This window comes from Heterocephalus glaber, unplaced genomic scaffold, assembly GCF_053883595.1.
Source record: "Heterocephalus glaber isolate CG9 unplaced genomic scaffold, H.glaber_assembly_v1.0 deba00001504, whole genome shotgun sequence".
Taxonomy (NCBI): Eukaryota; Metazoa; Chordata; class Mammalia; order Rodentia; family Bathyergidae; genus Heterocephalus; species Heterocephalus glaber.
The window spans coordinates 23073249-23085398 of record NW_028258324.1 but is presented as its reverse complement, the minus strand read 5'-3'; the positions used below and the strand labels follow the sequence as shown (position 1 = coordinate 23085398).

The following is a 12150-nucleotide window of genomic DNA, read 5'->3' as shown; positions in this document are numbered from 1 at the left end:
TGTAGAAGTAAGCTGTTTTATGTGCTAGAATCTTTCAGACACTTCAACTCAATTTAGTAGGATTTATGTGGTCATGTTCATATTCACCTTTTAACTTTTCAGTTTCATAGATATATAATTATATGTGTATATATGTGTGCATATACATTAATAAAATGTGTGTATATATGTAAATAAATATACATAAGATATACTTAGTTTTATTCATGTATATAAAAAAGTAAAAATTGTGTATATTTAACATTAGTGATAGTGCTGTGCTTTTTCTAAGCTATTGTAATTTGCATTTTAAAAATAGAGATTGAATAATAAATTAGTATGTTCTTTGTTCATTTATTTCTTCTTTGCATGAATTCCCCCTATAATTCCTGAAAGTAGGATCATTGCTCTGATACCCAAACCTAGATTATGAGATGCCAATTTCTTGGATCTGTCCCTAAATATATATGTGTTTTAAATTAGTGAAATGTTGGTACCTGTTAAGATGTGCCAGAAAGTGATGTTGACACAACATGGTGGATCCAACTGATAGATTCTAGCCCCTTGTGTATGATGAGCAAAGAATTGCAAGTGCACATCCAGTGGTAAAAGAAAAACCAGCTACATTTATTGAAGATAATGGGAAGATGTGCTCAGGGAAGGTCCATGTCAACAGAAACAAGAATGTGGCACAAACAGAAAAGTGGTATCAGGATGACAGGAAAATAAAAAGCACACAGATAAATCAGGCTTTCAGATTTTAAACTATGTGTACCCCTTCCTGGGTAACTCTCAATGAGACTCTGGATAAGATTGAGAAGAATGTTTGACAGGGTATTGAGTCATCTCAGTGTCTTTAACACACTGTGCCTGTTCCAGAATCCACTCTGATTAAGTTATATCCATGAGATGCAGTCCTGAACAAGGTTTAAGTGGGGAAAAGGTTACTGAACACCACAAGATCTAACACACATGTGCTCTGGCCTAAAACTTTAGAGATTTCCTAAGTTTGTTATTTTAGTTTTGCTTTTCTTAGAGCAATAGAATGAAAATTGACCTAAATTCAGTTGGATGGAGAAGGAGTAGTCTCCCAGCCCCAATTGTGCTGCCAGTGCTCACATGTCAGTTAAGGGTAGAGCTTTAAGTCACACTTGAAATATGTTTCCTTGAATCTCTTCTGAGTCTAATCCTATTTTTTGCAGCTCTGCTTGGGAATTTGACCTCAGGAGAGACGTTAACATCTAGACATCTAGAGCAAGCTAGGCTGCTCATCTGAAGCTGAGAAATAGATCAGAATGATTTGGATGGAGTAACCTTTGGAATTTCAGAGATTTGTAATAATTTGGGCTATTTTGTAGTGTCTGTCCAAGGAAAAGATCTCATATTTTAGAAAGAGGAATTCTTTGTTGCCTGAATTTCTACAGTTTGTGTGGACTACATTCTGATGATGTTACTATAAAACTGATTGGTGGAAGAGAGGGGGGCTGCAAACCAGCTTTTCTAATAAACCCACCTGATTAAATGGATTGAATGGTCTTTGAAAGTTTGTACCAGAGACACATACCAAAAATGTCAGATTGAAAGATGAATACTGAAGTACATGTATTATTTTAAATGTTAAAAGCACAAATTCCTGAGTTTGATCCCCAGTACAATAATAATAATAATAATAATAATAATAATAATAATAATGCTTACACCAATCATTGTCGATGTCTTTAAAATCATCGATAATCCTTCTGTGGCCATCACCACATCTAAACTTAATTTATTGCTTTCTTCAAGGTCTATATGTATATTGTCTGTTTGTTTGTTTGTTTGTTTTTTGAGACAGGGTCTTGCTATATAGTTCAGGCTGGCCTTGAACTCACTATATAGCCCATCAAACTCATGACGATCCTCCTCTCTCAGCCTGCTGAGTGCTGGGATTGCAGGTATGCACCAGCAAACCCAGCTATATGTGTTTTTAATGGTATCTTATTTGAATATCATAAAATCGAAGCTGTAATTGACCACACATAAGTGTATTTGAAAAATTAGAAATTCAGCCTCAGTAACTTCTGAGGCTGCAATATGTTATCTAAAAGGGAAACATGATTATTTGAAACAGGATTCTAATGAAAATTGGCTCTGATAATAGGCAAAACTTACATTGAATGAATTTACTTTCCTGTTTCAGTACAGCATAAGACCAAGTGAAAATAATTTACATTTTTCATTCTAATGTATATTTTATTTAAGCAGACATAAATTTACCTTTCCTTTATTGACAGACTGCCAAATGGATCCTCCTCACCGAGGAGCAAATTTTCCACCTGCATATAACCCACAGTTTCCACCAGCAGCATTCCAAGGTAAAATATGATTAAAAAGTAGAAATAATATTGATCAGTTGATATTCTCAAGGGAGAGAAGGAAATGAAGAGGAAGGGAATATGTACCTTCATGTTGGTAGTTTCTTTTCTTAATGTTTCATTAAAGAAATTTTGGCAGTCTAGCTATTCCTAGTTTTCTTTTGGAGTATGTATTTTCCATAGAGGTAATTTTTTATTCAAGGAAGACAGGAAAAAGTGTAAAGGAGAACTAGTAAAATCAATAGTGAATTTATATTAGCAAATGAAATACAAGGCTACAAATAAATTAAAGCCTAAAATACAGAAAATAAATAAAATACCGTTAGCGATCATTTCTCTTTTCTGAAAATCCTGATCATGTAATGACATTTAGGAGATTTATCCCTGTGTGTTTTTGAATCATGCAGTATTTGGGATTTGTTTTGTTTAATTAGTGTAAAAGTACGATGATCAGACTACTTAAAACTAGAAGCTACAATGCAATCAGAAGAAATGTTAGCCATGCTGGGTGCGGTGGCACATGCTTCTGATCCCAGCCCTCGGGAGGCTGAGGCAGTAGTATAGCCATGAGTTCCAGGCCAATCTGAACTACAGAGCCAGACACTGTTTCAAAAAAAAGGAGAGAGAGAGGAGCAGGGGGAGGGGAAGAGGAAGGGGAGGGGTAAGGAGAGAGAGAAAAATGTTAGCTACCTTGGAATAATTCACATTTTTGTTTTGTAACAAATATGAAAACTTTATTTCTACTTGTTGATTCATGTTTTGCATTTTTAAGAAAAATAATTGAGTTACATCACTACATAGTAGGGAGTACATATTTTCTTTTGAACAAATGCATAAAAGAATTCAGAGATTATCATTTAGATGGATGCAGTTACCACTACTAATTTAGAAATGGCAAAGTTCATAGTGTATGCAGATTTACAAGTATACAGAATACCCACATCTTGAACGACATCCAGCAGTCTTAGAATCAAAGGTGATCTAGTTTGCATAGATGTACCCATTTTATTCTCTTCTTTGAGCAAACAAATTTTCTTGGTAGATGAATGACCTGTTTCATCATCCTTAAAAATCTCCAAGTGGGTCCTAGATCTTATCCAGATGTTTGCAAATAAAAAGGTATGAGCTAGATAAGCACTAGGGCTCTAAGGTAGTAGTTCTCAACCATGGTTTCTCTTAAGTATCATTCAGAGACACTTGAAAATACTAATACCAGAGCACCATCCCAGGAAAATTAAACCAGACCTCTGAACTCAAGGACTGATAATTTTTAATATCTCAAGTGATTGTAATGTGAAGCCAAGATTAAGAACTTCAGCCATAAATTTTTACAGGCTTTATGTTTGGAGAATTATTAACAAGACTTAAGATATTTATCCAAGGCATTCACAGAATGATTTAATCCACCACATACCTAGCTAAAATTAGGTATAAATAAACAAATTCAGATATAACCGAACTTGAGAGTTTGTTAGAACAATAGCTTTGTTTTAATTCTCAAGACCAAGGCTATATATATTACAAATCTTGAGATGACAATGATAAAAATAATTACAGCTGAAAAATGAGAGCTTACTGTGCCATAGGCATTATTCTAAATGTGAAGTTCATGTAGGTTAGCTTAATTAATCTCAGACCCTTCTTAGGAAGTAAATATTGTCAGTCCTCCATATATCTGTACTTGTAATCAACCAACTGTATAAGGAAAATATTCAAATATTAAATTGCATCTATAATGAATGCATATGGATAATTTCCTTGCCATTATTCAGCTATTTACATAGCATTTACATTGTATCAGTTATTATACGTCATCTAGAAATGATTAAAAGTATACAGGGAAGATATGTATACAGGTTGTGAACCAACCCTCCATAGGTGTGGAGAACCATTATACTATTAATTACCCTCTTGTTCATCTGGGAAAACTGAGGCATAGAGAATTTGGATGTGGTTTCCAGTTCTCCCTTCTGTTCTTTTTGGGGGGGGGGGGGTATCAGGAATCAAACTCAGGATCTTGTGCTTGTGAAGCCTCCATTCTGTTCTTAATAGTTGTGTGGTGCTTCTTAAGGCTGGCTCTCTACCATTAATCTCCACTGGCTATTTTTAAGATATGTAAACACTGCAGTTTGTTATTAACCCAGAACTTTTCCTTAAATGTTCTTTTCCCTTACCCTGTTTAATTCTTATGAATCTTAGATGAAAGGTAATACCTCCGGGAAGCTCTTCCTACTTCCTTTTCCCTTCATATGTTAGTCAGCATTCAGTCCCTGTGATGAAAAACCTAAGAAGGTCAACTTACAGTAGGAAATATTTATTTTGGCTCACAATTTTAGACTTTGGTTACTGGCTCCATTACTTCAGGCCTGAAGGAGGCTAAAACATCACAGCAGCAGAACCATGGCAGAGAGTCATGCACATCACAGTAGCCAGGAAGTAAAGAAAGTCAAGGGCACAGGACAAAGCATGTCCTGTCAAGTTACATCTCCAATGACCTACTTCCTACAACTAGGCCCCAACTTATAACCACCCATTCAGCTGTGAATGAATGAATGGCTTAATTCATTGATGTGGTTAGTACCTTCATGATCTGATCACCTCCCCATGAGCATCGGAGCCTCCTGGGGGACATTTTCTATCCAACTGTGATACTTTCCCTCTCCCCATGTCAGTAGCTACCTTTGGCAACATCCCTTCATAAAACTTTGGTCCCTTACTTCAAAGCATTTGTCTCTCAATGTACTTAATAAATCTCACTGATTGATATGTACCTCCCTAGAATAAAGATGAACATAAAGTTCTCTCTCCTGCTAGGTAATGAGCACTGGGATTGCCTCTGTGTTTCTCATTGTAAATCCCAATGCTCAGAACTTCTAAAAACTTTGTGAGATATAAGTGACATCACAGACCTCACTCTTCTGCTCAGGATACTCCAACACTTTCCCCTCTCCATAAAATGCAAACTCCTTACTAGGGACCTACAGAGATGAACTGTTTCTCCTTGCTTTGCTAACAGCCATTCCTGTTCTTCCTCGCTTGTGATGGTCCCGTTTCTTAACATGCCAGTTAATTCCTAAAGTCAGGGTTTTCACATTTTCTCTTCCTTCTTTCTGCAGCACTTCTCACTAGATTTAACATGAAGTTTTTCCTTGTCATCTTTTAGAATTCAGTTTCAGTTATATCTATCCAAAATGACTGCTGTGTATCCTGTCATCTCCCCCATGCATTTTCTTCATTGCATTAATATAAAATCTTTTGTTTTTTTATTTCCCAGTTGATCCTAAGCCACTGAGAGCAGGTTCCTCAGTGAAAGCTGTACCCCCTGATTCTACAGAAGAGCCACAGACATATTTATGACCTATAAATATGTATTCATTGTGCAAGGAATAAAGTGTAAAAACTATATTTAAAAGCCTTTTTATGAAGTTTAGTCTGCTGTTAGCCTTATTTTTCAGTGGTTATGAATTTTGTCAGAAATGTTACCTTTCAAAGTATTTCTAAATAGCCTATTATAAATGTAAGTATTTCATGGTTTTTAATGTTGAAATATTTTTGAATGTAGTCCTTTAAATATATTTCAGTCATATGGAGTTACTATTCGGTAAACTTATAAAGTGTTATTTTAATCACACACTCACAGAGAATATACACTACCCATTTATTAAATTTATCCTTTACTCTGCTTATTAACTAGTTAACTTCTTTCAACTTTTGCTTTCCTTGTTCCTCAAACTGTGTTTTACAGAGAGTATAGGGTGCTCCATTGTGAAGTTTAAATTGTTTGTTTGTTTGTTTCTTTGTTTCTTTGTTTTTTGTTTTTCTGAGACAGGGCTTCACTATGTAGTTCAGGCTCGCCTTGAACTCACTATGTAGCCCAGGCTGGGCTCGAACTTACTGTAATCCTCCTACCTCAGCTTCCTGAGTGCTGGTATTACAGGTGTGCACCACAACACCCAGCTGTGAAGTTTAAATTTCTAACCTAAATATCAGTTTGTTTTTTAATGGATTAGCGGTGTAGAAGAGTAACACAGCATGGATTAAAACTCTAGGCAAGCCTGGTGCAGTGGTTTACACATGTAATACCAACTACTCAGGAAACTGAGGCAGAAAGATCAGAGTTCAAAGTCAGCCTGGGAAACAATAAGACCCTATCTCAAAATAAAAAATGAAAAGTACTGAGGGTAAAGCTCAGTGATAGAGTATTCCTAGGTTCAATTCTCAATACTATGAAAAGAAGAGAACAGAAAAGAAAAAAGGTCCAGGCAAATTATTAATCCAGATAAGTACTTGAAATGTTCAAGAAGAAATGACATGTCTTTACTTCTATGTCAGGTTTTCTCAACAGTAACACTGTAATATTTGAGGCTTGAAAATTCCTTCTTTTCAGGTTACTATTTTGGGCATTCTAGGATGTTTAGCAGTATCCCTGGCTTCCACCTACTAAATTCCAGTACCATCCATTTTCACAGTTCTGATGAATAAAAACCATCTCCAGATCTCTCTAAATATCCCTTGGGGAGAGAAGGAAAAAACCACTTCCAAGTCTACATACATAGGGAGTGTCATTTGTTACAATCCCCAAATCATCATGAGTGGGATGTTTTGGTCTTTGAAATACTGGCTCAAAGCCTTTATTTTGGATCTTCTACACAATGCCATGTCTCTTCTTTTTTTTTTAATGAAGTCATGGCCAAGTGTTTATATTACTGATGCCAGGTGAACTTTCTTAGTTATGAAACCATATATTTTCCCTCTGAGTTGTGAAAAAAAAGAGGGCTGTGTGCTATCTCTATTCACAGCTATCACCCTCAAAATAGAAGTGTTTGTGAACGGATGCTGCATTAAAATCTGAAAAATAAAAGGTACATTAAATGTCACAGGTACAGGTTTTCTAAATAAAGAGGTCAGTTTGAGGTTGGCTGTGGTAATTCTAGATGGGTTGATGATTCATACCTTGTGCAGTTATGTTATTTCACTTGTTCCTATTTCAGGACCTCCAGGACAAACTGGCTACTCTGGGCCCCAGGGTACCTATTTAGGTCCCAAGGCTGGCTATCCTGGGCCCTACAGTGCTTATCAAGGTCCCCCAGTTGGCTCCCCAATCCCACCAGGCAGCTTTGCAGGTGCTGGCCAACCTGGGTTTCCTGTTCAGAGTCAGCCAGGATATAGTCAGCCGGGGGGACCTGCAGGGGCACCATGGATGCCAGCACCACCACCTCCATTGAACTGCCCACCTGGACTGGAATACTTAAGTCAGGTAATTTCAAATACATACAAATTTATAAAAGGTACAGCTGGGCTCCCAGTTTACTTAAACAAAGAAATAATTTAAGAAAGTCTGAAATGATAAGACAGTGTTTTCTGCTAATAGATTACTCTAATTCTTCTAGATCAGTTTCACTTTTTAAGCAAAATGCAAATGTACGTGATAATTATGTTTTCTGTGATCATGACTAAAACTTGAGTTAATAACCAAATATTCATAGCACTATTCATAGGAAATATTCATTAAGCACTATTTTCCAGTCTTTGTTGTGAGCATAATATATGTATTATCTCACTTAATCTTTACCAAAAAATCAATGATATACTCTTTGTACAATTATCATTTTTCAAAAGAGGAAACTGAGGTCAGGAGAAGTTACCTACCTTGGTCAGAATTAGAATCCTAAGACAATAAGAGTTCCTTTTTAATCTGGACCTTTGTACTGAATTCAGTACCCTTTTATCCCAACACTGAACAGTTTCTTGGGAACTGGAAAAGAACTTTGAATAAAGTTTATTCCTTAGTTTCAATAATAGGAACCAAATAAAGTGTTAATATATTGTGTATAATGACTCACCTTTTTATACCAATAAAACTATTTATGATGTTGTTTTTGTCCCTTAGAAGATCCAGTTTTATAAGTATAGTTATAAGAGAAAGGAAAAAGAGAGCAGTAATTTGCTCTACTATGGGATAATGAATTTTGGCATATAAGGTTTAACATTTACTTGGTGTGAAAAAATCAGATAGGTAAAATAGGAGTATGAAGTTCTGTAAACAAAAGTCCTTACCGTATCCAACCAGCATATTAGGTGTGTCTGTGGCAGTCTACTAACTTATTTTTCCGCAATGCACTCAAGCAGGACATATCATACAAATTTTAGTCATAAATAAGTAATTCTAGAAATACTCTGAAATACACATTTTCAAGATCTAGATCTCGTAAAATATTTAGAGGAAATTATCACCTACTACAACTGCTGATGCCAAGTACACTTAAAATTTAAAACTTGTATAAGATAGAAATCTTAAATTTGAATAAAAAAAGTTGTTGTGAGCAATTCTAGTCTCTTCTAGAAAGAACTTTGTTTTAGCAATTCTAGTGTAAGGTTTTTTTTATATAAGTGGAAAATGTCAACAAATATTTTACCTATTAAAAACATTAAACTTAGTTGTACGCTACAATATATATTAAATATTAATAACATTAAATATTGATGATTAATTATAAGTGCTTAATTTTCTTTTTCTTTTAATAGATAGATCAGATTCTGGTTCACCAGCAAATTGAACTTCTGGAAGGTATGTATTCACTGTATTGACTGTATATCTAGAGTGAGAAGAGGTTTATGCAAACAAAGGCATCAGTCACCACAAATATAGCACTGTAACTTATTTGGAACAGTTAACCGGGTTACTTAAAAATGTCTGTCTTCACAAGAATAAAAATGTAAACCTTATCAGCAATTTATTTTTGAAAATTAGGAGTCAAATGCTGAAATACTTATTTTACTGAGCATCTATATTCATGATACCAACATTAGATTAGAAGGAAGACAATAAAAACTTCTCATTTCCTCTCACTCTACAAATCAAGTTATATTATAACTGATTCTTACCACTTTAGATGTGGACTTGTCATTTGTCATCACCTTGGAAATAGCACAGAACTGCATGAAAAATTTTAGCCATCTTAGTAAATTTCTATTGAAATGGATCTTTCTTAATTTGAATGAATGCACTGGAAAATTATTGTTTTTGCCTAGTTTCCCCTGGGACCTCAGATGAACCCTGTATCAGATGCACAGGCCCTGTAGTGTTGCAGGATGCTGACCAGCAGGCTGGAGGCTTCCTTCCTACAAGAGCACTCCTGCGCCTCTGCGTGGCCCTAATGAGACCAGATGTCTCCCTAGGGTCAGTGCTTCCCAGGTGCAAGAACAGATTTAGGAAACCAGTAGATGCTTCAGGAAGCTGCTAGGGAGTGAAACCTAGGTAGACTTATGAACCATAGTGTCTTCCTTTTTAATGTAAGAGTGCAGTGAAAACTCTGCTGGCTTGTAGACTACATATGTTGAATCCATCTTTACGTATTTGCAAAAATCCTTTCAACTGGTACAAATTAGAACATGAATTTGTAAGTGTAGAAATTGAATTTTATTAAATTATATAATTGTCAACTTTTACATTTAAATTATTTGTAATGCAAATTGTTTTATATATATTATATATATATAGTGTTGATTTTGTTCAGTGTCTCTAAACTAACATTTTTCTGGAATACAGCTCATTGCATGGTTATTTGCATTCTGCATTTTTAAATATAGTTTATTCTGTGGTATATGCTATTTATTTTATAAAATCCAAATAGCCAGATGCAATATATTGTAACATATTGTGTATCTTTGTAGATTTATAGAGAAATATATTTAGATACATAGAATTACAACTATTTGTGAAATATATAACTTGATTGTGAAATATCTAGTAATTTTCAAATTTAATACTATTTAATTTTGAAGTTTTTAAAAAAGATGTCCTAAATGTCCTTTTTTCCTCAAATTGAAAGCCTATATTATTATTTCATGTTATGAACAGTATAAGGAAGATGAAGATTACTCAGTTCTTACACTATCTATGCAATAGCAAGCACTGACATTTTTCTCAATTCAAAGCTTAACAGTCCTAAAAACTTAAACATGAGACTCTTGTTTTATTTGCATCTTTTCAAGTAACCAGAAACAGCTTATATAAAGCCATATTGTTTTTAAATTAAACAGGTGAAATTTTCTGAGATTATGATACTTAATGAAACAATTTGTTGGATAATAAATACACTCTCAGCACCAGTTTAAATTTTTTCTCACTAAACTTTTGACAGTAACAGATGTTAAGGTCAAGGGTCATCCTCCATCTATGCAGAGGGTCTATCTGAATCCTACCAAAGACGCTGAAGGGAATACATGTTGATAAGACTCCTGAAAGACAATTATACCACTCTAAAATTCCTCCCACAAACACACATTAGTGAGTAATTTGAGCCTCCATATATTTCTTTTTTTTTAATTAATTTTATTGGTATATTTAAGTTATACAATATAATGACATTCATCATTGGAAATTTGCACCTTTACATAATCCATCTTGGTTTTTATTTTTTCCCCATTCCCCTGCCCTCCCTTCAAACTCTCCACCCCTCCCTAGCTACAAAGACTTTGTTTCCAGTTTTTCTTTTTGTCATATTACTTCCATTCCCTTCTTTCCCTCCTACTTCCCCTTCCCTTTTGCACCTTTTCTTCCTAATTCACATTATCTATTATACCTTTTAGTCCTTGTTTACACTTTCAGTTTCTCACACTAGAGAAACTATTTGGTATTTACACATGTATGTCCTATTTATTTCACTTAAGAGTATCACCTCAATGTGCATCCATTTAGCTTTAAATGTCTCTAGTTTCTCATTATGGCTGAGTAATACTCCATTTTATTAAAAAAAAAAAAAACACATTTTCTTTATCCAGTCTCCAGTTGATGGGCAATTGGGTTGTTTCCAAGTTTAAGCTATCATGAATTGTGCTGCTATGAACATGGGTGCACATATATCCCTGTGGTATGATTCTTTTAATTCTTTGGGGAAGATAGCCAGCAGGGAAATAGCTAGGTTAAATGGGACTTCCAGTCCTAGTTCTTTGAGGTATCTGCATAATGATTTCCACAGTGGTTGGACCAGTAAACACACCCACCAGAGTGGATTAGGGTTCTTTGTTCCCCACAGCCCTGTCAGCATTTGTTATTAGTTGATTTCATGATAGCAGCCATTCTTTCTGGGGTGAGGGGGAATCTCACTGTTATTTTCATTTGCATCTCTCCAATGACCAGTGATTTTGAACATTTTTTCATATGTTCATTTGCTATTTCTACTTCTTTGTCTGAAAAATGTCTGTTCACTTCAGATGCCCATTTTTGGATTGGGTCTTTAAATTTGGGAGGTCTGATTTTTTTAAGTTCTTTATATATTCTAGATAGTGGACCTTTGTCTGAGGGACAGCTGGTGAAAATTTTTTCCCATATTCTGGGTTGTCTCTTTACACTGTTGGTGGTTTCTCTTGCTGTGCAGAAGCTTTTTATTAAGAAGAGATCCCACTTGTTGATTATTTGTGCTAGTTCACAGGCAACTGAGGTTTTGTTCATAAAATCTTTTCCTACACCAATGTCTTCAAGGGTTCTTCCTAACCTCTCTTCCAGCTGGCTCAGCGATTCTATTTTAATATTTAGATGTTTAATCCATTTCAATTTTACTTTAGTGCATGGTGAGAGATATAGGTCTAGTTTTAATCTTTGGCAAGTTGAAACCCAATTTTTCCAACACTATTTATTAAAGAAGCTATGTTTCCTGCAGTGAGGGTGTTTGGCTCCTTTATCAAAGATGAGATGGCTGAGTGTGTCTGGAGTTGTTTCTGCATCTTCTAATCTGTTCTACTGGTCTTCAGGTCTGTTTCTTTGCCAGTACCATGCTGTTTTTATCACAGTCGTTTTGTAGTATCGTTTCAAATT

The 12150-nt window shown here is 35.0% G+C and overlaps 1 protein-coding gene across 4 annotated transcripts in view; it reads left to right on the top strand.

Annotated features, from left to right (window-relative positions):
- The window catches only part of Plscr1 (phospholipid scramblase 1), a 30630-nt gene that overhangs the window by 6321 nt on the left and 12159 nt on the right, over nucleotides 1-12150 (top strand). For 3 of the 4 annotated variants that reach the window (XM_004834400.4, XM_004834401.4, XM_087186303.1), the window contains exons 2-4: nucleotides 2253-2333; nucleotides 7325-7590; nucleotides 8859-8901. In XM_004834400.4, the coding sequence (XP_004834457.1) occupies nucleotides 2261-2333; nucleotides 7325-7590; nucleotides 8859-8901 (382 nt within the window). In that variant the 5' untranslated portion in view covers nucleotides 2253-2260. Of the gene's footprint in view, nucleotides 1-1813; nucleotides 1914-2252; nucleotides 2334-7324; nucleotides 7591-8858; nucleotides 8902-12150 lie in introns of all 4 variants that reach the window. The other variant, XM_087186302.1, reaches the window with a different exon arrangement.